Source organism: Colletotrichum godetiae (assembly GCF_030913485.1).
Source record: "Colletotrichum godetiae strain CBS 193.32 chromosome Unknown BDP55scaffold_10, whole genome shotgun sequence".
NCBI lineage: Eukaryota > Fungi > Ascomycota > Sordariomycetes > Glomerellales > Glomerellaceae > Colletotrichum > Colletotrichum godetiae.
This window is the reverse complement of record NW_026851258.1, coordinates 450,027-474,221: the sequence shown is the minus strand read 5'-3', so window position 1 is coordinate 474,221 and position 24,195 is coordinate 450,027. Positions and strand designations below refer to the sequence as shown.

General features: G+C 54.9%; 7 protein-coding genes across 7 annotated transcripts; 4 read left to right on the top strand and 3 right to left on the bottom strand.

The window, feature by feature from the left end:
- The first annotated feature begins 14 nt into the window (after positions 1–14).
- On the top strand, positions 15–457 carry BDP55DRAFT_31216 (uncharacterized protein). Its single transcript, XM_060566691.1, has one exon. The coding sequence runs from the start codon at positions 198–200 to the stop codon at positions 417–419; it is 222 nt and encodes a 73-aa protein (XP_060432508.1). The 5' UTR covers positions 15–197; the 3' UTR covers positions 420–457.
- Positions 458–5,502: 5,045 nt separating this feature from the next.
- Positions 5,503–9,592, bottom strand: BDP55DRAFT_629366 (uncharacterized protein; the record flags this gene model as incomplete). The annotated part of the gene is made up of 2 exons (XM_060572011.1): positions 5,503–6,603; positions 6,653–9,592. 2 exons carry the CDS (start codon positions 9,590–9,592, stop codon positions 5,503–5,505), a joined length of 4,041 nt encoding a protein of 1,346 aa, XP_060432507.1.
- A 1,119-nt stretch (positions 9,593–10,711) lies between these two features.
- BDP55DRAFT_31290 (uncharacterized protein) lies at positions 10,712–11,437 on the bottom strand. Its single transcript, XM_060566694.1, has 3 exons — positions 11,237–11,437; positions 11,073–11,148; positions 10,712–10,826 (listed from the first exon to the last, which is right to left on the bottom strand). The coding sequence occupies exons 1-2, from the start codon at positions 11,392–11,394 to the stop codon at positions 11,088–11,090; spliced, it is 219 nt and encodes a 72-aa protein (XP_060432506.1). The 5' UTR covers positions 11,395–11,437; the 3' UTR covers positions 10,712–10,826; positions 11,073–11,087.
- A 1,109-nt stretch (positions 11,438–12,546) lies between these two features.
- Positions 12,547–14,200, top strand: BDP55DRAFT_31097 (uncharacterized protein). The gene has a single exon (XM_060566682.1). It carries the CDS (start codon positions 12,865–12,867, stop codon positions 13,747–13,749), a length of 885 nt encoding a protein of 294 aa, XP_060432505.1. The 5' UTR covers positions 12,547–12,864; the 3' UTR covers positions 13,750–14,200.
- A 1,938-nt stretch (positions 14,201–16,138) lies between these two features.
- Positions 16,139–17,731, top strand: BDP55DRAFT_547088 (integral peroxisomal membrane peroxin; the record flags this gene model as incomplete). The annotated part of the gene is made up of 2 exons (XM_060568718.1): positions 16,139–16,356; positions 16,441–17,731. The coding sequence occupies 2 exons, from the start codon at positions 16,139–16,141 to the stop codon at positions 17,729–17,731; spliced, it is 1,509 nt and encodes a 502-aa protein (XP_060432504.1).
- A 613-nt stretch (positions 17,732–18,344) lies between these two features.
- Positions 18,345–19,715, bottom strand: BDP55DRAFT_726186 (polyprenyl synthetase; the record flags this gene model as incomplete). The annotated part of the gene is made up of 1 exon (XM_060579111.1): positions 18,345–19,715. The coding sequence occupies one exon, from the start codon at positions 19,713–19,715 to the stop codon at positions 18,345–18,347; it is 1,371 nt and encodes a 456-aa protein (XP_060432503.1).
- A 2,423-nt stretch (positions 19,716–22,138) lies between these two features.
- On the top strand, positions 22,139–23,628 carry BDP55DRAFT_31068 (cell division control protein 14). The gene is made up of 2 exons (XM_060566678.1): positions 22,139–22,741; positions 22,810–23,628. Exons 1-2 carry the CDS (start codon positions 22,340–22,342, stop codon positions 23,296–23,298), a joined length of 891 nt encoding a protein of 296 aa, XP_060432502.1. The 5' UTR covers positions 22,139–22,339; the 3' UTR covers positions 23,299–23,628.
- Positions 23,629–24,195: the final 567 nt, after the last annotated feature.

The following is a 24,195-nucleotide window of genomic DNA, read 5'->3' as shown; positions in this document are numbered from 1 at the left end:
CAGTTCAGGTGACAGACCGCTTCCGTGGGAGGTTCACTAGCGACGTACCTCTGGGTAGGGATTCATGACCATCGTCCATACACAATCGAGAGAAACGCACCAATTTCAGCATTTTTTACAATTCGTCCATGTGCTGCAACTTGAACTAGGATTTGTCACTGGCGACCCCGAGACGATGCGTCACAACTTCATATCCTATGAAAAGACTCCGGCTTCGTTGTGACGCGGGTCTCATTGCATCGCCCATCAGTCGTCACCTCTTGTCCTTGGCTGTCTTTTGGCGGCTTGCCCTGCCCACCATCTACCATCTCGGTATTTGGCCTCAAGAGTCAATGGTGATGGCCGGCAGGCTTAAAACGAAGAACGGGATTCGGAGGACGGTCCGCGGTCAAACATGGCCGTCTTACACGATGCCTTAGTTCAGGGTCCGGCTCGGTGGAACGCACGCTTAACTACAGAGTACACGAACACGCCCCCCCCGCCCCATCACTAAACTAATACCGGCAGCGCTTGGGAAGAAGGCCCTTCGACTGGTTGTTGATTGAGGCGCTTCGGGGACAGATCCAGGAACCCGTAAAGATGAGGACGTACAATTGAATCCGGCGGAGCATCAGGGCAGTCGACCAACGAATCCCTCGCAATTCACGGCATTGTGGTGCTCGATGCACGACCAACACAGGCACTCCACTGTCGCACTGGGGCCGATGCATCTCGTGCAAGACGGGCCCGATACAAGACCTGCGTCAAAGTCCTGCAGCCTCCTACCGCAGAGCATACCCCGAAATGCCAGAAATAAGATACCAACACCAAGCTATTACGAGGCCTTTGTGTAACCCTAAACCTAGGCTATTACTCTCAAGTCTCGAGTCCATAGAGCATCCCAAACTGCCAAAGATTTCAGTGTCGCCAAGAGTAGCCTGCGCTCACCGAAAGCCACCAAATCCGGCTCACCAAGACACGTCTTCGCCCGGTGAAGGGTCGCGACCCGGGCGAATTGTCCTCAACATTTGAAATGCCGCGCAACCACGAATGCGCGTCTTTCGGTGCCCGATGGAGAACGGTCCGATGCCACATCTTTCCCGTGGCTTGCCACTCCGAACGCCCGGCGGGGAGGCCCATCTGCGGGACCGGGCGGAGAGGTGGAGGATGCAGTGCTGCCAACCCCGCCGGTTGGGGTTATGCCAATCGAAGAGCACTCTTGAATCTCTCGTCCCCGTACGAATACTACATCCAACAATCATGGCTGGACCAGCGTGACCAGGTTGTGTTGCTACCTTGTTCTATTAGCAGCGGCACCTCGGACGACAACTTGCGATGATACATTAAACGATATCACTTTCTCTATACCCGAACCTGCGGGACAATTAGCCTTTTTGCGTCTGCGTATTGCAGAATCGTCGAGCAAGTCCAAAGTCCAGGGGAAAAGATCAGGCCATCGCTATGCACCTCAAATGACTCTATCCCGCTATGACTGCTTCAAGATAGCAACAGCCTCGTCGAGCCAGTTCCTACTTCACTTTGTGGGGGATTATCACTGGGAGCAAGGATTCGTTGTCTCACGAGGAGTGCAAGCGATTGGGCAGTGAGCGAACCATCGATGCTCCTCGACCTGCCACTGGACGTCATCCAGGGATCGACCCCTCGTCGTCGTCGGCATGGATGAGTTACGGCCCCTGTCCACTTAGCTCCGACACAGCCTCGCAGTCAGCAAGCCACCGCGACTGAACCACAAGGGCCTCTTCCCATCACGGTGGGATCAAGAGTCCTTGTCCACTTTTATCTACCGCTCAACGCCGCCGCCCCGTCTCTCCCACGAGTCTTGGCCGGAGTCGCCGTCGGTCTTGTGTGGGGCATTCTGCTCGACATGTCCACACTTCGACGTGTTCAACTGCCGCCGTGCCGTTCAAACCTCAGAGTATACCGTCATTTTCTCCTAGGTTTCTCACTTCTTGAAACGCAAACAAGCAAGATGCACGCGTGCTCCCTGGATGCCTGTCTAGTCAGTCTGAAGTCTCTCCGCTCACCATCCATTACAAATGCATTATCGTGTGAGTCTTACGAGTTACCCCAATTCGTGTCTATCCAAACCGTCATCAGCATCATTCTGCATCAATCTATGCCAGGAAACCCGTGCTTCTCTTCCGCCAGAAGAATGTCTCGAGCATGGAGCTCCCCAGCATTGCTTCTCCTGGCGATACCCTAAGCCGTGTCATCAAGAAAACATTACGAGGAATTACAACCCTTTCCCTCTGTTCCCTACTCTCCACTGGTCCTGTCCTTCATTGCGGCCATGGATTGTGATCCAGGACTGCACATCGCACTTGAAGCACAAGGGCCAGTGGAAGACTGGAAGTTGGCGCCGGCTTGCGCTGAACCACAGTAAGGCGTCCTCAGCCACACCCCGTTTCCAAATCCGTGCCTCGGCCGGTGTGCTCCCTGCAACGGTTCCCGCGCCGTCCTAACTTGGTCTGTTTAGTGTTTCCTGTCAGGCTGACCCGTGCCACATCCACTACATAGCAAATGACTTACGACGAACGGTTGAACCTCACTGCCGTCAGTGGTCACAAGGCCCTCCCCCCAAATAGAAAAGTCCCCGAACCGTGCCGTGGCTTTCCTCTGTTCCCGCACCCATGTCTCAGTTCCAGCGTTGGCCTCTTCCCGCGGCCGCACGCCCCTGGCGATCGAGAAGATATGCCGAGCTCATCAGCAAGTCCTGGCGTACGACCAGAATACTTCGATGCAGCGACAGCATTGAGTGCCACCTACCCCCAGGGGAGTTGATGCCGAACTCCTTCATCCTGTAACGGATGTGTCGAGACAAAGTCCTATCGAGTGGCAAATGTGAGGCTCAATCTTGGACGGGGTGGTCTCGACCTCGGCCCAAGGACCCCACGCCTATGTAGGTAACAAGCGCTCGGAGAAGGAACCAGCCAGCCCATTCTCCGCTCCAGGCAATCGTTTGTCGGCGCTCGCAAACCGTCCAAGCTTTGACGGTTTGCCGATCATTGACATCCGCGCGGATCCGTGGGGCCAAAAACACAAGAACGCTCGTCACACGCGATGAGAAAGGCGTGGTGAATCCTACGAGGCATTCTTGTGCGCTTCCCGATTCTCCCCCACAAATCGTCGTCAGAAAGGGAGCCGCCTTGCCGCCAGCGAGCCTGGACTCCCTCCCGATGAATTCGTTTCGGCAGGATTCATCCTTCACGTCCGCTGTCGGTGTCCGTACAGCATCGTACAGTAGCTCTTGACGTGCGGTCTTTTTTTTTTCTCTTTCCTTTCTACTGTCATCTGTTCCATGGGAGGACAACCTGGAAGGTACACCCCCCGGCCAAACACCCGCCCGAACGGCCCCGAAATGCAATACCGCAGCCGCACCGCAAGCGCGCATTTGCTCCACAGCCAGGGGGCAACCTTTCAGCTTCGCCAGGGTCTTTTCTCGTGCCCTTGCCCATGACTTTTTGACGCTGTGCCGCCGCAATTCCTGCCGCAGTACGAATAAGGTAGGGGTTCCCAACGTGTTCATTCCTCTGCGGTCAAGGGGTTAGCAGAGAAAGTCAAGGGGACCACGGGACGTGAAACATGGCATCATGGAGACCTTGTGAACTTGGAATGGCCTAAGCTTTTGCTCTTCCTGTCCTTTCGTCTCTCGAGCTCCACGACCCCCAGGCCAGTACTCAGCAAGGTCGATTTTGCAAGTAGAGAAGTGAAAGTCATTGAGTCGGAATCATAGGTGGAATCACCCCCGGCTCCTTCCCGTCCCCTGGAGTACCATGAAAGTAAATTGACAGAGCCAGAGTCATGAAGGATCCCGGGTCCTTCCCTCATGATCTGATAAACTCCCGGAACCGCGGGGTCCCCTGGGTACTTCACACCTCGTAGCCGTCAATGTCAAACGCCCATTGGAAGCCGGTGAACGCATTGCAAAAAAAATTAAAAATTTGGACGACCCCAAGGCACAACCTCAACGATTCCAAGACTTCCCTCATGCCCGAGTACGAAAGGGTGTTGGATATCTGCTGCCTAAGATAACAATATCATTCCCTTCACGATGCGGCACATATCCCGAGTCACTTTTGTACCTCTCAATCGTACCTTATACTCCAGCATTGTTACCTAGAAGATCCCCCCAGAACCAGCCAGCATGGCGCAAGCTTTCCGGCCCCCAAACGATCTCAGGGTCCGGTACTTGGGAACTCAAGAGGGGTGTGAGAGGAAGAAGAAAGGGTGTGGGCGTCTGTACGGAGTATCTCTGAGTAGGTAGGCACTCCCCCCCCCACCAAAACGGCCAAAGGCCAAGGAGGCCTCGACCACTCCACCCCGTCCGACTCGAGTCCTCCACCCTATCTATCCCAAGATCCCCTTCCAACCTTGCGGGAGAGACAGAAAGGTCGTAAACCCATCGGTAGGTTTGACTTACCTTACCTTACCTTAACCACATGCCTACCAGCGTTGGAGGAAATCCCACCCCCTTCCTCCCTTCTCGCCACCTGGTATGCCCTAGCTGAATGAAACCTCAACATCACATCACGATAAGACACCTGGCCAAACGAGTCACGATCTAGTTGCCTACCTCACATTGTCTGCCTACATTTACGAGGTACCACATAGATCGTCACATTTTTTTCTTCCCTAGCACGACCGCAGGAAACCCCCAAAGGCCACCAGGACAGATCTGCGTCATTCTTCCTAAGCCTCTCCGTCTCATTGAGTTCCCCTATCGTGATATTTCTCCTTGATAACATGTGTTTATGTTATTCTGGCAGCTTACGAGGCATACTCACACCCCCGTCTCGGTTCCAGAGTTCCCTCAATCATTGTGCAGAAATGCTCCTGTCAAGGGGCACCAACATACATCCCCAAACAGCACCATGTCATCCTCGTGCAGGGACTAAATCTTTTCAAGGACCATTCGTCATTATTAATATACATATATTTGCCTCCATTTCTATCTGTCTCATGGTGGTCGTGATAGGCAATAACACACAAACACCAGGTCCTATACAGCTGGACCTGGCCCTTTCCGTCTCGGCCAAGGGGCCGGCGGATCAGCCCCGTGCCGTAACCACTCATTCCATCACTACCTCACACCGGGGAGCCTTAGACTCACGTCTTCGTGTGTGTTTATATATGTGTAGAACCGGAGATACGTTTGAGGGGGAAAAAAAAGAAATAATGCGTTTTCAATGACAACAACAGGGCTTCAGTCCGCAACCCCCGACTGCGCACTCGTCATGAAGAAAGCTGCCCTGCCATGCCCAAATTTGACTCCTTTCCTCCCGGTTGTGACTTTTTCGTGCTGGGTATTGCGTCACTCCATTCAAACGTGGTCATGGCGCAGGAACATGTTCGCTGTTCGTAAGGGATGTAGCGCAGAGAGGGAATAAAAAACAACAACAATCAACTACCCAATGCCTCATAAACCACCTCTAGCAAGCGCTTCAATCCGTCTATTCATCTTCTTCATGTGTAGCTACCATGCAGTCGTTCAGAAGGCGCTTCTCACAGACCCCTCCGACTCATGGCCGCCGTGGCTCCGGCTGAAGCCAAATCTTGTTTGGCGCTGACGCTCCTAATTGCCGCGCGTGGAAGACTGCTGGTGCCAATGGTGACACCCCCCTGGCCTGTGCTAGTGCGTTTGGCTGTAGCAACGTGAACTGTTCCGCTAGTGGCTACAGAGGGCCTGCGAGATGATGCCGTGGACACAGGTTTGTGAGGGCTTGCGCCACTAACATCTCGAGATCGGATACCGCTCTTGAGCCCGGAAGCGGGAGGCTCGGGAAGAGGCCGCGGCGCGCCAACGGTATGGCGCTTCACAGGGGACGCCTCACGTGCCGTCGGCACTCGAGGAAGAGGAGCCGTCATCCTTTTGCCACTGATGAACTCGTGGTGAATGGCTTCCTCGGGCTTGAGACGCCTGTCAGGGTCCCACCTCAAGCATCTGGCGAGGAAGTCCAGGAATGCCTCATCGTCACACTTAAGGACCTGTTGCAGTGTCTTGGAACTGGGGCGGCGCCTCCGACCCTTGGAGGACACGGTCAAGCGCGGCTTGCCCATTGAGTCGAAGAAGAGCTTCTTGCGGGTGCTCTTCTCGATGAGATGCTTCTCTGGTGGGCCGAAGACCTCCATGATGCAGGCAAGTTGCTCCTGCTCATTTTCTCCAGGGAAGATTGGGACTCCCGTGTAGAGCTCAGCGAGAATGCATCCAAGACTCCACATGTCAATAGGCATGCCGTATGTCATGCCTAGGATAACCTCGGGCGATCGGTAAAATCGTGATTGAATATAGGTATACACCTTTTCGTTCTCGAAACAACTAGAGCCGAAGTCGATGACCTTGATCTCCGAGTGCAGCGGGTGTCGGAGCAAAATGTTCTCAGGCTTGAGATCGCAGTGAATGACCTTGTGCTGCTTCAGGAGATTCAGGGAGCTCAACATCTGTTTAGTCATTCGCCTAATGAGCTTGAGCGAGAATCCGCGGAAGGCGTTTGCTTTGATGAATTCGTAGAGGTTCATGTCTAGAAGCTCTGTGGAAATGCACAGATGTCCTCGGAAGTAGAAGCTGTGAGTAAAATTGACCATGCTGTGTCGGTTTTTGGGGTCCTGTTACCAAAGTTAGCCAAAGCGCTGCATACATGTCCGAATCACCTACCCATTCGCGAAGCTTTTGCAGAATATTGACTTCTACAAGAGCCTGCTGATGGAACCTCTTCTTGTTGCGAATAATCTTCACAGCCACGAGCACACCCGTCTTGTGGTCAATGCACCGCACGACTTGACCGAAACTTCCCTTGCCAAGCACGTCGATAATTTCGTACCGGTACGAAAGATGATCTCCCGGTACGATAGTGTAGTCTCCACGCTCATCGTCGTAGCCAAAGTTGGGGGCATCGGATTGGAGATCTCCCACCACCTTGCGAGCGTTCTGCGTGCCGCAAAAGTAGATATCATTATAGTCAACGATTTCACCACGCTCGTAGATGTTGAGCATGGCAATCCGAATAGCTTCCTGCGAACCGACCCGTTCCTTTGGCGTTGCGCGTTTCCGTAGGGCGTCGAGGGTCCTAGCCGCGATCTCCGTCTCTTTCCGCCTCGAGCCCATCTTCTTCATCTCTTCCTCGGCAACTAGGTCGTCCTTGTCGAGCTCAGCAGTCCATGGGTCATGGTGACGCATGGTTGTTGCTGAGGCCTTCGGGCGCAGAATCTTTTGCATGACGGAAGGGTTGTGCGGGTCGTTGACAGTCTTAGGAACAGAGGCCGAGGTCCAGTTTTCACTTTTAGTTCTATCATGGCCCAGGCTCGCTGCCGAACTCTTTCTCCTCCTTGATTCGAGATACGAGTTGTTCGCTTTGACAGACGGGCTTGGGCTGTTCTTGGCTGAGCTAAGATTTCCGACCGTCGCAGAAATTGGCAATCGCGGCGGTGGCATCTGCTCCTTACTAATGCTGCGTTCAACAGTCTTTTCTGAAGTGCTGGCCTTCGAATCGGTCTTGGAGGTATTACGTTTCCACGACAAGCTCAACTTCCTACGTAGGGAGCTCATTGAAGACGGGGTAGGTGGTTCTTCCGGATCCGATATTGGCGGCGTGGGTGACTTTGCTTTCACAGGCCGTTGAGCACGGGGACCAGAAGGCTTCTGCGGTGGCTTGACTTCGAGTGGTTCCGTGATGTTTCCAAGGTCGCCGGTCTGTGACCTCTTCAGGAAAGCGGGATCCGCGCCGGGCTTGGGCACGGAGGAGGACAGGAACGGAGACACGCTGGGCTTTCTAGTCGCTTTATAAGGTACCGGTATCGGGACTCCCGCGAAAGACTCGGACGAGCTTGTGCCGTCTGCACCGGATGCACTATCAATCCGGGAGTGGTGTACAGTGCTGCTGCTTCGCAGATTGGGGAAGTCGGACTTGTCGTCCTGCCTATTTCTCGAGAAGAAGGAGCTTTTGGACGCGGTCATGGGGGTGGTCGGTGTCTTTGCGATGATGCGTGAGGGAGGGGGGCTCAGGTTACGGTCGGGGCCATTTTGGCCCAAAGCTGCAATCTTCGCGGTCGTCGATGGATTCAGAGGACCGACGGTAATTGGAGGCAGCCGCACAGGTGGAGGGTTCTTTCTCGATTGAGGAGCATTCCCCTTCTTTTCGGCATCCAATGGGGCTGCATTCGTCGACTTCCGGGTACTAGCCTTTCGGGCGACCTTAATAGCGGGTTCGGGAAGGGATGGTATAGAGAAGCTGCCAGTTGAATTGCTGTTGATGCTGCTAGCATCCGCTGCGAGGTTGGTTTTGCGCTTGTCCAAAAACGATGCCTCAGTGGCTGACTGCTGAGGTGATTCGTACGCTTTCGGAATAGCTGGTACAGGTGGAACGTCCTCCTCGTCATCGGCGGAATGGGAGTTATGATTATGCGGGTTCGACGACTTTGGCGCGGGTAGCCGCGACGTAGCACCCCCTGCGACAGGTGCTCGAGGTTGAATTGAGCCTGTCGAGGTTCTCACTGTATTGAAACTGTTGGTTGAGGTGATGGAGAGGCCGGAGCTGTACGATTTTCTGTTGATGTCGGGGGTTGTCCGGGAAGATGATGGCGTGGCAGATGTCTTCCGGGGTATCATTGATGGAGATCGAGAGTGCTCTCGATGCTCGAGCGGCGGTGGTGGCGGCGCGTTGGCCGCCTGGTTGAGACTCGGAGTTTGGTGCATGGACATGCGCTTCAATCTTCGCGTGTCCGTAGGACTGATGGTCCTGGCACCAAGTCCGCTTGCGTGTGACGCATGCTGCCCCCCAGGCATCATAGACTGCCTTTTCGACTGGGCCGAACCGTTATTAGTTCCTTTGCTGCCGCCTCGAGGTGATCTTGGAGAAATCGTCGAAAGGCGGGTGTTGTCTGGCGTTGATAAGTTGGCAGTGTTTGATCGGGGAAGTGGCTGGTGCATCGATTTGGCTTTTGTCGCTCTACTGTTGGCGAGATTCCGTGGAGTCTCAAATCCCATGCCGGCACCGGCATCCATCGAGGTCCGAGAGAAATCCGTTCCACTGCCAGCGGTGCCCATCAGGCTCGGTCTTCGACGTTGAGCAGTGTTACTGCCAAAGTCCGTTTCAATGACGCCCGAGCCGATGGATTTCCTGGGTGGCTTCGCAATGTTGGTGTTTGATACTGGGGGATAGTGGCTTTGTCGTCGAGACCTCGCTGCGGAGGCACCTGTTGACGCTTCTGCAGCGGATGATGGCCCAGAAGCGATGGATGAGATGCTTGGCTGTCTGCTGGACGTGCTCGGTCTTCTCAGAATTGAACCAGACCTTCCCGGGCGAGTAACGGGAGGTGGGATTCCACGTGCAGAGGCGCCATTCTGGGAGATGTTTGAGACCCCGCCCATCTTGTCGGCCATGCTCTCCGAGTCGAGAATACCACCTTGACCGGTCGGATTCGGAAATTGAGTCAATTTGAAGTCGTGCGAGGCCGACTCGAGACTGCTCTGTAGGTCGTCGAAACTGACCGAGGGCAGAAAATCGTAAGAAGGTGTCGAGTCTGCTACTTCGTTCGCGGCGCCATTCCGTCCAAAAGAAAAAAGAGGGTGGTTGTTGGCCGAAGGTGCACTGAGCATTGGACCGCCGGCGAATGAGCCCTTTGAGGGAGAGTCGGTTCGCGAGTCTGGGATTCCCCTATCACTGCAGCAATCATCGGGTCAGCTCTCTGTAGTTATCCACCCAGGGGATGCATGGGCATGGGTCAGGGCATAATAAAGCGGCGTGAACAGCAACGAAGAAACGAGGGCAAAGTTGAAAGGGGAGAGGGGGGATGGGAATTGGCATACAGTCTGGTCGGGGACTGGTTCGCCGGTCGTGGGCCAGCAGGTATTCTATGCTCCCTTATCATGTGTACGCGGTGCAACGGCCAGCGCGCAGATCATGCGAGCGTTGGACGTGATATGGCGTGAAGGCGAGGGCGGCAGAATGTTTCGAGGGGGGAGGGTCGATCAAGTCGGGCTTGTCGACAAAACGGGGCTGAGAGTCGGGTTTCGCGATGCGATGCGGGCGAGCTCAGTCCTGTCAGGGAGCTGAGGGCATTGAAGAAGCTACCTCATTCCGGAACAACACAAGACAGGCACAGGACGACGAAGGGCGGATGAATGAGGGTCGGCGATGTTGGGGTGACAAAAGGGACAGGATTTGAAGATGCGAGGATTGGCGTTGGTTGAAAGGAGGCGGGCACGGGAGGCGTAAACCACCAAACTCGGCCTACGGTAAGGTAGGAGTGAGGTTGGAGAGGGCCGGTGCAGAGATGAGAGGCGACGACGACGACTGCGAATGGGCCGGGCTCTCTCTCTGGGTTGGCTCCGTGTGTCTACTGGTTGTTTTTGTTCGAGGAAGAAGGACCCGCCGCTCAAGTTGTCAGTGTGGTGGATTGGTGGTAGGCGGGCGGGCAGGTCACGACCAGGGTGGTGGAGCGTGCAGTAAATGGGGATGGATGGAGCCAGAAGCACTACACTAGAGAAGAGCACTGGAGCCTCTCGAGTTTTTTGTCTGTTTTTCTTCCCTCTCTCGTTGTTTCTCGACCCCCGGCAAAATGGTACGAAGATGCGAATGAGAAGCATGCATCGGTGTGGAGGAGAGGCGGGCAGAGAAGTGGATTGTCATTTGAGGTAGACGGCAGCGGAAGAGTGAGAAAGAGAGCAGGTAAGGTACTTCCTGGTTACCTTAGGCCGAACGGGGGGGGGGACTCTGGAGTCTGGAGTGCGAGGTCAGGCAGAGAGAGACAGAGTCCGTTTAGTTTAGTTTATTGTTAAGGTACGGATACGGCGCAAAGGCACAGGATGCCCAAGGTGAAGTACCTAACGGCTGGCAACGATGTCAGCTAAGGCACATGAGTACAAACAATACTCCGTACTACTCGTAGGTACTTGGTAGTAGGAGGTAATTAACCACCCGACATGTTCAGTCACTCAGTCCCGTCAAATTGTCAGTCAGGTATAGAGTATGCAACTCCCTACGCAGCCAAAGTATCTAGTGTAAAGAGGGTGGCAGCCGCGATGGACTCCGAGCCATTCTCTGAGGGGAGGATCTGTCATGCACCTCACGACTGACCTGAAGGGGGACTCGCTAGCACCCAAGGCAAGGCGATGCAGCAGTAGTGCGGGAAAAAGGGACCAATGTCAATAGACTAAATGAGCACCAATGTTCAGTTGATTGAAGGGAGTTGAGAGAGTTTATCCGTAAGGTAAGGTACGGAGCGCGGTTCAGGAACACACACCACTTTGCATACGCTACTCCATGCAGCTGCAGCACGTTTCCGCAAGACCGTTCTAGCGGCCAACTTTGGGCAAATGACGGTGGGAAACATGCATCCAAATCGAAATGGGGGGAGGAGAAAAACAAAAATGCAGCGGCGGGTGATGATGGACCTCATCCCTGGACCAAAGGTACTCCGCACCCATGAATGTGAAAAGAGCAGGAAAAAAAAAGGGTGGTGGTCGGTGCAGTGCCCGCCGGCCCCTCACTCACATTTTGGCAAGAGCGAAAGAAAGGGAGGTCGGGGGACCGCTCTACCTAACAGGGATCACCTGTTGATTGCACGAATTGCGCCAGTTCCTCAAAAGACGCGTGTGCCGATTAGTACCGTGCCTATCACTTTGCCTGCAAAGGTACATATCATCTGTATCGTGACGTTGGGTAGCAAAGAAGAGCAGGAGCAGTGAGTGTCTCTCTCCTTCTTTTTGGTAGCATTCCATGATGTTATCATTCACCACTTTGCATCTCAATCCCAGAGGCAAGAACAACCATATCTCAGATACCCAGTACTTGCCTTACTTCGCAGGTACCTATGATAGCGGGGCGGTTCGTACCTCACACCGCATTCCCGTGGAAGGAACTCTCGAACCCATCAGGTCGGTGTGATCAAATCAAATGATGGAACCCGTCAAGTCTAATAGCGTGCTTTGGACCCCCTCCTATTCCCCAATTCCCCTCTTCCTTGAGCCCTGCCGCCCTTGGTCAAATGGCCGCTAAATAACCTCGACAAAGACAAAATGAGGCAAATCTTATGGACCAAGCGGATACCTGATTTTGTACTCCGTACGGATACAGATACAGATACCAGCCTTGGGACCTCAAATTCATCGCATCTCACTATCTCCAGACCATACGGACAAGAATTTTCTACCAAGCAATTTAGCAATTCGGCACCATTTCCGTCGACCAACCGATCGACCCCAAGCCTGTGGCCTGCCCTAAGTTCTAGCATCTCTTCCCGCTAAAGGTTCCAGAGAATCTCGGACCCTGGCCGTTGAAGCGCCATCTGCGGCTGCGGGTTCTCTCATTTACCCAAGATTCTGCTGTCCACCATTACGAACAGCCAAATATGCAGATACAAGTTCAAATAACTACCTTTGGTGCTTACTTGATATCTAGACAGATATGCCGGTCCGAGTAGACCTCTGCACTACGTACAAGGCGCCGGCCACCTACATCAACTAGCATCGCATGTCGTCGGCTCAGATGTACGGATAGCTTGGCTAGCACAGCTAGGTATCAACTCTACTCTTTCCGTACAACCGAACGAGCACGACTCGCCCCAGTTCCCAGCGACCCAGATCAAGTTTCGGGTTGCTGCAACCGTCACACGCGTGTGTGCTTCGCGGGCGTCCCTCAGTCAGCACCATTCGCGTTACTGCATCTGATCTTTCTCGTCGCCTTCTGTAATTCGTTCCGAAACTTTGCCGCGACTCGTCCCAAATTGAGGGGCAACCAACGGTTGAGGAGAGCTTCCCGCGTTTGCCAAGCTCGCTGCTATTCGACGCGTCTTTCGTTTCCATTTGGGGCCAATTGGGACACTGTCGCGCCCGCCGTCACGGTCCAGCAGCAGCTCGGAGCTCCAAGAATGAATGCGTCCCTGCGTCACCGCGGCCCGTTTGTTGTCCTCGTCGCCGCATCAACCAAGAGGAAGACCCTGGGAAAAAAAAAGTGGCATGGGGGTGACGAGTCAAGTGTCTCAACGCCCAAAAGCAAGATGCCCATCTGTCCAGTGGAAATTGGGGGTTCTGTGGCAAAACGGTCTGCTAGCCAGGGATTCGAATGCATGGGGGGTCCCGCCATATGCAATCTGCAACCTGCAATCCTCCTCTCCGCTGCCCGTCCTTGGAGGAACACCGGCCGGTATTCAACCACAGCCAACCAAGCCGTTTCCCGACCAGACGCCCGTCACGTAATTTGTCCGTCGTGGTCCTGTGCCGAGGATCGCAGAAAGTCCATCCCTCGTCTCCTGGGACGACCATCGATGAGCCCAATATCAACGTCGGGGCAGTCAGCAGGGGTTCTCGTAGCATCCAGATGCCTTCCGTGCTTCCCTTCAAAACGCCTGGTCTATATCTCACGGCAGTCAACGTGGACTTGTAGCATTGGCGGGCAACTGTCAGAGACTGACGACAGCAACCCCCAACCTTCAAGGATTGGCTATTTGTCCGAGCGGTGGCTTTGTCTTACGGGATGGATCAATGATTTTTGTCTGCAATCAATGGTACGAATATCTGTCACTTGTCATCTGCAACAATTGGCCGACCTAGCAGAATGGGGGACACTGACAACTGATACATTCGCCGTGCGCTTGTGGGCCATCAATGTAAAGTTCAAAATTGGGCCATGCAACAAAGCCGGTCGACTACTGAGCAAATGTCTGACGGAGATCAAAGCAGTCAGAGCAAGTCTGGTTGCTGTCGGTTATTGGTCAACCAGAGGGATTACGGGACATCTGTATGAAGGGACATGATACATCAACACAAAACCGCATCGCCTTGGTTCTTGATGCAGACCATCATTTCGTGGGATATTGTTTTGCCCAGGCCAATGACCAATCACCGAACACGATTTCCGGGCCTCTGCGTTTGTTTTCTTAACAAGGTGCTGCTATAGTCCGAGAACACACCGCCTGCCTCATCGTCTCGCGGAACTGGGGTCCAGCAGGTCTCTATTTCGAACGCCCTCCGTCTACAATGCGAACCATCAAATTTGAGATCTAACAATACACAGCTACTTGTCTTTGATTATTTTCATCAGCAGCAAGTCAGTTCAGGCGGGCTTTGGGTTGTTTGGTAAATCGAGAGGGCAGAACCAATCGGCGATCTAAACGCAACTCACATTTGAATCGCCTCACCTGAGCTATAGAATAAGGTTCGATCGAGTTGGCCAACCGTCAACGGAGCATTATCAAGCCTCGAAGCAACCCACTAGGAGTGAGAGTCCATGTCGAAGCCTGAATAGCGAAAGGGGCTTTTCAAGCTTCAAAGTCGAATAGAAGCACTCCTGAGTTCTGCCAAGCTGACACTCGCGAGTTCCTTACTACCTGGGGTCATTGATCTACTCTAGCCTCCATTCAGGTGCTTCTTCTCTCAACTAAAGAAAACACTAGTCCTTTGGCTCCATTCCAACTCCGAGCCGGGGCTGCCTCGAGTCCCCAGCTTCTGCGCCTAACGCCCAACAGAGACGGATCAATCATCCCGCCCCTCGTGTACGAAGATAGCGTGTACGTACACTCCGTGACTCCGTACATAATTACGGATAGCACAGGCAGACAAGTAGAGGACGGCACGCTTGTCACCCACGCCGCCGATGCTCTTGGAGCTTGAGCTTGCCATAGGGCAGGTCAACCTTGCCCTGAGTGACTTGGACTGGCATGCGATGGCAGAAACAAGACAGGGTCCGAGCTGATCAAGGGATGCCTCCTTTTCTCTCTGGTGTGCACTCTGGAGTCTGGAGTTGTCTAGATTACTTTCTCTGCCCAATTCCCTCCGTCCCGTTTTCCGTTCTCCGGGCCTGCCTGCGGCGTCCACAACGTACCCTTTTTCCTCTCCTTCGTCACAAATGCAACTATTCCGTACGGAGTACACACGTGGTCTGATGATGCGGGAAGCACTGACCAACGCAGACGGCCGAATTGTTGGTGTAATTTCCCATCCCGTTTCCCGTTTCATGGAGGCTCCGTCAGGATTTGGTGATCCATCACTGTCCGCCCAAAGTGATGGTTACAGAAAACTCATCCAACGTTGGGAGACCCTTCTGATTTGACTATATGTTGGATCAGTTGACATTGAGAACGGCCAAAGTTTCGTGCGAGGAGGCTGGCACAATTGGCAACCTCTACAGACGGGAGAGTTACTTCCTGGCTTCAAGAGCTGAAACAGCCGGCCAGAAGTACGGGAAGTTAGACTCATCCATCGCCATCGCGCGTCTACCTACTCGGTGTATCTTTTTTTCTGTTGTGTATGCAGATGTCACAGAGACAATGTCTTTCTGTGAATGGACCGATCGAACAATTGAGATAGTTTTTCCGCCGTCTGTCCAGATCTCGTGGACACTTTGACTTCTTATTGGACCGCCACAGCTGACCAGTGTCGCTTTCCAGGCTCTTGGCTCTCTCTCCGCTTCCCCTGGACAATCAGCCAGCCGGATTTGGAGGAAAGGATGCGGGCATCCGTACGGGGAGAGACACACGCCATATGCTGGGCCACGACACTGCCGCTGGATCGTAACGTAGATAATGTGGACAGGCTCCAGTGGGAATTCTGTCCCTGCAACATGAGACCACTTCCAATGTGCGTTCTGGAGGTAGGAGGGAGAAGGGATGGGATCATGGATGATTTTTTTCGTGTGGCAGATGCTTACTGGGGGGGCATGTGATGTCCAACCACTGCAACTCGGCTGCCACGGGCTTCTGCGGTCTGCTGGCATCGGACCTGGTTCCCCACGCTGCGGCCCAAATCACATGCAGGCTTGCAGCTTGGGGGGAGGAGCTTCCGCCGGTCCAGCCGGACAGCTCCAATGACATTCCCCATGCACCAATCCACCTCAAAACTTCAACGTCTCACACAGCTTGCATAGCTTCCGGAAATTTCAAACAAAAGCTAGCTTGACCACATCTGAGCTCCTTGCGTAAAAGAGAGACACAGATCGCGTTACCACCCGTCTCATCCCCTTGCTTTTCCAGCGAAGCGCAACCGCACCGCACCGCACTCGCAAGAGCACTGCCGGGCGGCTGTCCGCCAAACGATGACGTGACCTCGCTCCCGCGACTACAACCCGCCAGCAGCAACGAAACAACCGCCGGCGCATCCACCACCACCACCACCACCACCAGACACCCGGCACGAAAGGTACGGACTATGGACGAATATACGGCCGACCTCTTCATATCCCGCGACGATGCCTCGGATCATCAGCCGCATGCGCAGCCGCCTCCGACCGTGGTGGTCGACGAGTGGCCTCACGACTCGGACGTCAGCGAGGGCACCCCGTCCAAGAAATCGCCCTCCGGCCTGCGCTCGCGCATCGCGAACAACCTCAGCAAGAAGACGAGCATCCAAGACCGTTTAGTCGAGAGGTAAAGCCTAACGTTCCCGAGGCGCACACCACGATCTCTCTGCAAGAGGAAACTGAAATGCTAACTAGATTGCTTTTCACTCAGGCTCCTTCAACAGGTCATCCCCGAGAGCTCCGATGGCCTCACAAGCGGCGGCGACGACCCTCTCGCCCCGGGCTTCGCCCCGGACAAGAACAGCACCTTTTCTGAGCGGCCCAACTTCAACATCACCACAATGTCCAACAACTTCCGCCGCTTCAACGCCCGCATCGGCGTCGTCTTCAAGTTCCAGGCTCGCGTCGTCCGCCTCCTCAGCTGGCGCCGCCCAACACACACCCTATCCCTCCTCGCCGTCTACACTTTCGTCTGCCTAGACCCGTACCTCTTAACCGTCGTGCCCCTAGCCGGCTTCCTCCTCGCCGTCTTCATCCCCTCCTTCCTCGCCCGCCACCCGGCCCCGCCCTCCGGCACCTTATCCTCGGAACAATCCGTCGGCTACTCCCCCAAAGGTCCGCCCTTGGCCCCGGCCCGGACAGTCAAACCCGTCAAGGAGCTCAGCAAGGACTTCTTCCGCAACATGCGCGACCTCCAAAACTCAATGGACGACTTTTGCGTCGCCCACGACGGCGTCGTCGCCACCGTCCTCCCCATCACAAACTTCTCCAACGAGGCCCTCTCCTCGGCCCTCTTCCTCGCCCTCACCCTCACAACAGTCCTCATGACAACTTTCGCCTCCCTCCTCCCCTGGCGCCTCATCGCCCTCCTCGCAGGCTGGGCCGCCATCCTCTCAGGCCACCCGGCCATCGCCCCGCTGCTGTCACACACCCACGACACCCACGTCGCGCCCCGCGAAGCCCACGCCCGCTCCAGCGTCGACGCCTGGATCGCGGGCGACATCATCCTCGACTCGGCGCCCGAGACGCGCGAAGTCGAAATCTTTGAGCTCCAGCGTGCCTCCCACGACGAGTGGGAGCCCTGGCTCTTCTCCCCGAGTCCGTACGACCCGCTCTCCCAGCCCCGTATCGCGGGTGAGCGGCCCCGCGGCACGCGCTTCTTCGAGGACGTGTTACCCCCCGACGGGTGGGTTTGGTCCGAGAAGAAGTGGGCGTTGGACCTGTGGAGCAGGGAGTGGGTGGAGGAGCGCATCATTACGGGCGTCGAGGTTGAGACGGAGGGGGAGAGGTGGGTATATGATATGTTTGATGAGAATAGTGCCGGTGGCCACGGGGGACCGGTGGACTCGTCGCCGACGACTGCCAAGGGCAAGGCGAGGGTTCCTAGTGCGCCACTGTCGGGATGGGAGGAGGGCGAGGACGGGACGGGAAGGAGGGGGGAGTGGAGGCGGCGGAGGTGGGTTAGGCTTGTCAAGAGGCGGGCTACGATGAGTACTGCTTGAGGGATTGTAGTGGATTGTATAGTATGGTAATGATGAATGACATGAAATCTTATGGGCAGTCACTTCAAACTTGATCCTCCAACGTCAGTGCGGACGTGGGTACTTCCCCAAACTTAAGACTACACATCTTGACTTGATGTTTCCTCTCGCTCAAAACTTGAAGATGATTGTTATGTTGAATTATCCATCACGGCAGCAACAAGACATTTTTGGAGTCGCGAGATTGTCATTATCGTCAAGTTATTCATCTACGGGTCTTCCTTGCCCATCCATTCGAGAGAACTGGATGGAAGGGAAAAAGGGTCTTTTTCCACGTTTGCTTCTCCCTCTTGCCTGGCCAAGTCTAAATGCAGCCGTCCGGCTTGCCAGCCGATTAAAAGGGTTCACCAAAAACCCAACCAACACCTAAAAGGAAAAGAAGGGAGAACCAGGTTTCCTCGTTCCATCTCTCCAAGAATCAGAGACCAGATGCTCATCCATCGAACTGCCCTACGATCTCATCTCGTCGTGATCCAAGCGTACCCCGGATGAAATCCCCCGTCCCGTCACGTCGCGTTGTTTTGCGAAACGCTCTCCAGCCTCCATGAAGAACCAAAAGCCATCCGTCATCAAATTATGAAGTCGTATTCTTGTCCGCGAGGACCATCTTGTCGAGAATCTTGTGCACGCCCTTGGTCAACCCGCGGCCCTCGTCGATATCATCGGCAATCTTGCGCGCGCGGTCAATGAGCACGCCGACGACCTGCTTGGTGTACTCGAAGCTACCAGTGCTCTCCATACGCGCGACAGCGAAGCGCTTGACCTCGACATCGTTCGTCTTTTGCCCGAGGATGTTGATGAGCTGCAGGTTGGACGGATCGGAGCGGATGCTGTGGATGATGGGGAAACTGAACTTGCCCTCGGTTAGGTCCTCGCACATTCCCTTGTTGTCCGAGTATTCTTTTGACGAGAGGTTCATGTAGTCGTCGCGGATCTGGAAGATGAGGCCCATGAGATTGACGAGCTCGGAGCAGTCTGTCAGGCTGCGAGACTCGGCTTGCATGAGCTTGATGCCCAGACGGAAGAGACCGCCCGTCTTGTTGCCGACCATTTCGAGATAGTCCTCTTCTGTAGGACAGGTGAGTGTGTCGCGCCAGAAAAGATCCATACCCTGGCCGCGGTGAAGGTGGACGAGCTCTTCGGCAAAGATGGAGATGGTTTTGGGGTTCTTGAGGCGCTGGAGCTCCTGGAGGGCGCAAAAGTAGATATAGTTTGCCGAGTTGATGGTCTGAGCTACACCAAAGATGTTGTGGGCGACGGGGAGGCCGCGGCGGAGGGAGGACGAGTCCTCAACGTCGTCGATGAGGAGGGAGGCCGTGTGCAGCATGCCAACAACGTTTGTAATGACATCGATGCTGGCCTGCGGCACCTCGAGCCAGACGTTGAAGGCCTGGATGAGCTGGGCGCGGAAGTCCTTGCCCGGGTGGGCAAAGAGGTAGTCGAAGGGGCCGGTGATGACCTTGTCCTTCTCCTCGGGCCAGGCTTTGCGGGTGAAGTTCAGGTCAGAGGACGCGTAGCGCGAGGGGTCCGGGGGCGGGGGAGGCTGCATCGTGAGGGTGAAGGAGGTGGCTTGGTTGGTCCCCAGGGAGGGACGGCGAGACCGGTGGGACGAGTGTGAGAGCGAGTGCTTGTGGGCGTGGGTTTGGCCGTGACCGTTGTTGGTGTTGGCGTAGTTGGCGCGGGAGAGCCAGTCGGTCTCGGGAACGGTACGGAGGGGCCCTTTCGTGGTCGCGGGCATGGGCGCGGCCGCGTGAGCGGAGAGGGAGACGGGAGCGGCGGCGGAGTTGTGGCCGATGGAGGATTTGCGCGAGGGGATGATGTTTGGCGGGGAATGGGGAAACGAAGAAGAGGGGTTGCCGGTACTTGTAGGATCTGAAGATTTGTCGGCGGCTTTGTTTGAAGGAGGAGAGAACGACGAAGACGCCGGCGGGTTATTCGGCACCATCGCGAAAGGGAGTCTTCTCCAAGGGACCGGCTGCCAGGGAAAGAAGCGTGGCTTCTTATGGCCGTCTGGTAGGGAGGACCCGGTCTCACCAACACCACCAGAAGCTACAGCTGCGGGAGCTCCAGGTGTTGGCTCAAGCTCAACAGAGCTCGTGTGGGCTGGGGATGCGGCGTTGTGGAGCTCTGGCTGGTGGGTTGTGGTAGAATCGGTCAGCTGGCGCCGTTGCTGTAAGCCCGTGTAAACGTCACCACTTGCTCAGCCAAGGTGAGATTCTGCCTGGGGGGGAGGCATAGTAGGTTGTGAAATGGTGTGGTGGTGGATTGGATAGGAGCGGCATTGCGGCAGGCAGTTGATTGCTGCATATGCGAGTGCTTTTCTGCCTGTGTCTGTATTGGTCCGTGGAATATGTGCATGTGCTGTCTTTTGGCGGGGAACAAAATGAGATGTAGACCGTCATGACTTTTTGTGAATAGGACCTTTTCTCCACACCCTGCTGCAAGGGAATAGGCGGAGGCAAGGATGGTGGGTGAGCAGGAATAGGAAAGAGGAAGAAGACTAAGCTGGGTCACTGAACCTGGCTTGGAAGGTCCCTGGTGGGAGCCTGGAGATGGATGTGGCGGGTACCTGAAAAGTCCTAGACAGACCTGCAGTAGACAAACAAGGAGAAGAAAGTATGGAGGAAAGCAACAAAGTAAAGAGAAGTTGGAGATGGACAATCACATGTCAATGGAAAGCACTTCGCGCACCTTGAACATGCAGCAGCAGCAGCAGCAGCAGGAGCAACGATGGGAGCTGTGGCAGGTGCCGATGGAGCCTCAATTGCCCAGGGCAGAGCTCGATCGTTGGAACTCTTATCGATTGATTATCGGGAGATAAGGTAAGGCGGGCAGGCACCTCAGGTACGGCCCGGATAGGTAAGGTATTCGGGCTAATGTTGAGACCGAAGGAAGGAAGACGTCATCCAGTTCGCGGCTGGTCCTGGAGGTCGGGATTCCGTCGATGCCGAGATTCAAACGGGCGCCGCGGACTTTGGTCCGAGTGGGTGGCCGGAGAAGCAGCGGTGGGAGGAGGAATAGCAAAGTGAAGACGAGGAGGGAGACTTGAGGGCCCGGATATTTCGGTATAGTGATGACTCGTCTAGTCGTTGCTCTCCCGCTTGGTTGAAGTCGAATGGATGAAATGGAGCGGAGAAGGAAAAGAAGAAGAAGAGCAAGCGGGTGGGCGGTCAAAAAGAGAGAGGTTCGTGCGAACTCTCCGTCTTAAGAATCGGCCGGAGCACGGAGGAGACACGGACACCACCCACCACGAGCCAACGTGTGACTTGGGAGTATTGGGGAAACGGGCTTCTAGAAGAGGACGAGAGCGAGCCACTAACACCTTGGACACTAGACTCGAACTCCTCGGATGTCACCCAAAATCCTCCTGATCCGCGTGCTTGTCGCCCGTCACTCTGTCACCCCTTAACCATGTGCTTCCCATGTTTCCGCCCAGTGCTTCATCCTGTCGCCGTGTGATGGCCCGGGTGAGAGGGGGAACAGCAGTAGAGGCAAGAGAGAAAGGCAGCTCGCTCCGAGTCGGAGCAACTCTAGACAACTAAATGTGCCATCCCCTCGCGTCTTCAGGTTTCATCAGTGTTAAGTGCCGGTCTTAAGCACCCGCAGCTGCTGTGACGGGGCCGGCAGAGAATCACCCTGTCCCATTCGACGCCGCCTCTCTGCAGTACCTACTCCGTAGCCAAGGCACGCCGCACTTCAGGGTCAGATCAGGGTCAATGTCAAAGCCTCGCTTATTTTTTATCTTCGCCCGATGGAACGAAAGATACAGTTGAGTGAAGGCTTGAACCCTGCTCTCCGAGTTCCCATGCATGGAAGGAAGAAGAGAGCTCATGCAAGAAGGGAAAGCCCAAGATGCTTAGTTTACCGGCCCGTGCCCCCCACAGCACCACAATGCGCCAAACGCAGCCCAATTGACCCGCTTAGCTAAGAAACCATCTCCCAACTGACCACTCAGAGAGCACATTTCCTCTTTGGGCAGCGCTACATCCCCATCCCAACGTGCTGGATCGACCCGGTTGCCGGGGCAGTAATCGTCCAACGCAACACAAACAACCCGCATTGTCCACCAACGTCGTCGCTTTCCAACTTCTACTATACGGATACCTTATTTTCCACATGACTCCAGCTCCCCCCCATCACGCTACCGGGTAGTCACTCATGAATGACCACCTGCGCATGCGCCCTCGCCATTGAACTTTTTATTTTTTCGCCTTTTCCACCTCCCTCTCTACAATTGTCGCGCAATTGTGATACGCCCCCTTTCTCCAGATCCCAAGAGGACTTGTCCTCGCCAGCCTTTCTTCTTCTCTCTTTCTGTATTAACAATTACCCAACGGTGCTGCTGCTTTCTACACTCGACTCCTGTCTCTATCCTTTGATCCGACGCAACAGTATTTCATCACTATCGAATCATTCGCAAGTCGCATCACCGAGAACCGCACCGCATCGTCTCTTTTGTCTCTGCCATTTTGCACCGACTATCGCCCGATAGTCCTCGATACCCACAACCCCCAATCAAGCCACCAAGCCACCGCCTACCACAAGAGCACACTCAGAACATTAGACATAATGGAGAACCTTCTCAGCCTCGCCTTCGACGGCCTCTCCTCCTACGACGGTCCCAAGATTCGCAAGGGTCTGCGCCAAGTCGAGGGTCTTCTTGCCCAAATCTGCCTCTCAGCGCCGGCAAAGTCGAGGTCACCCACAACGGACGATGATGCGTCCCATAACAACGGAAAGTCTCTAGCGGACTTGTCAGACGACCCGGCCTTCCGCGAGTTCTTCAAGCTGCAGGAGGGCTTCGAGTGGAACGTCGCACTACGCCTCATCAACACACTCGACCGCCTCATGGGCAAGGGCACCGACGGACAGAACGACCTCCTTATCCTCAGCTCGCTGGACCTGATCCAGGGTGTCTTATTACTGCACCCGCCCAGCAAAGCTCTCTTCTCACGAGAGCAGAACATGAATGTATGTTTTCGCGACTTCTCCAGCCCCTGCTATCCAAATAGATCACTAATTCCAATCTTTTGCAACAGCTCCTCCTCGACCTCCTCGAGCCCGTAAACTGTCCCGCGATCCAGTCCGCCACCCTTCTGACCCTCGTCACCGCCCTCATCGACACCCCGACCAACACCCGTACCTTTGAGGCCCTCGACGGCCTCCTCACCGTCACCTCCCTCTTCAAGTCCCGCTCCACGGCCCGCGAGGTCAAGCTCAAGCTCGTCGAGTTCCTCTACTTTTACCTCATGCCCGAGGTTCCCTCCATCCCCCGTGCCGACGTCCGCGCTTCCGTCCCGGCCATCCACCAGCGCAGCCCCAGCAAACTCGCCGGCGCCTTTGGCAGCGCGGCCTCCACACCCGCCTCTACCGATGCGAGCCACGCTCGGAGCCGTGCCGGTAGCGAATCATCCGACACCATGACGACCGAGGAGAAGCAGGAGCTGCTGGGCCGTCATCTGAGCAATGTCGAGGATCTCGTCAGGGACCTCCGGACATGCACGCCCTTTGGCGGTGTCGTATGCTAGTCTCGACGAGCAAATTGCTCATATCTGGCATCAGGTGTTTTAGGCTTCTCATTCTTTCATGGGGTTCTACTCATTCGCGAGGTCTGCTTTCTACCGTCGTTTACAAATCTCCACATCGTTTGGCGTTCTCGTGGAAGGGTTAGGGGAATGCGATACAAAGGTTTTTACTTCCATGTTTCGGGCGTCCTTTTTTTCGTGTCAACGTAGGCGAGGAGTTTTGTCTAGATTTTGTCGTTTCCACCGAATCAGGGGAAGGAAGGGAGTCGCTCATTGCTTCTTGCAAAAAAAAGTTTCCCTCAGTCAGTATCGCATAATACGTATTATCAAGTTCGTAGCAGCATCAGGAAGAACAGATCAAGAAACGCCCGCATCTTTTTCATGCAAAGCCTTGACATTGAAAGACTTTGCTTCATCTAATGTGGCTTCGAGAGAAGTTGGCTGGTATTGCAAACAATGGCCTTCCCTTCAAGAGGAGACACCGATAGGAACTTGCTGCTTGAAGATGTGGTATCATTTCGTCAAGGACGTTTGTAGGTAGAAGAAGTTGGGAACTTGAAGGTCTTCGCCTTCGTTTCTCGGACACTATGGGCTCTGAGCCTTGTTATTCCAAGATACCTCAACCACACTGCGTCGCTCAAATCCTCGTCCTTGCTTGAGTGTTAGCTGGAATGTACGGACAGAGAGTACGGGAGATGGGAGCCTAGTCCTTTAGTGCTCTGGATTCGAGGGTACACGATATCACAGATGAAAGCATCTACAAAGTGAGCGATCATGCCATCATCCATCTCTGACGAGATCCGACCTGCCTGGCTTGCTCGCTTCGCGCCAGACCCAGAAACTTGGAGAACCGGCCATACAAGGCGCCCTAATACTTTATATACATACCTATTTGTTTAC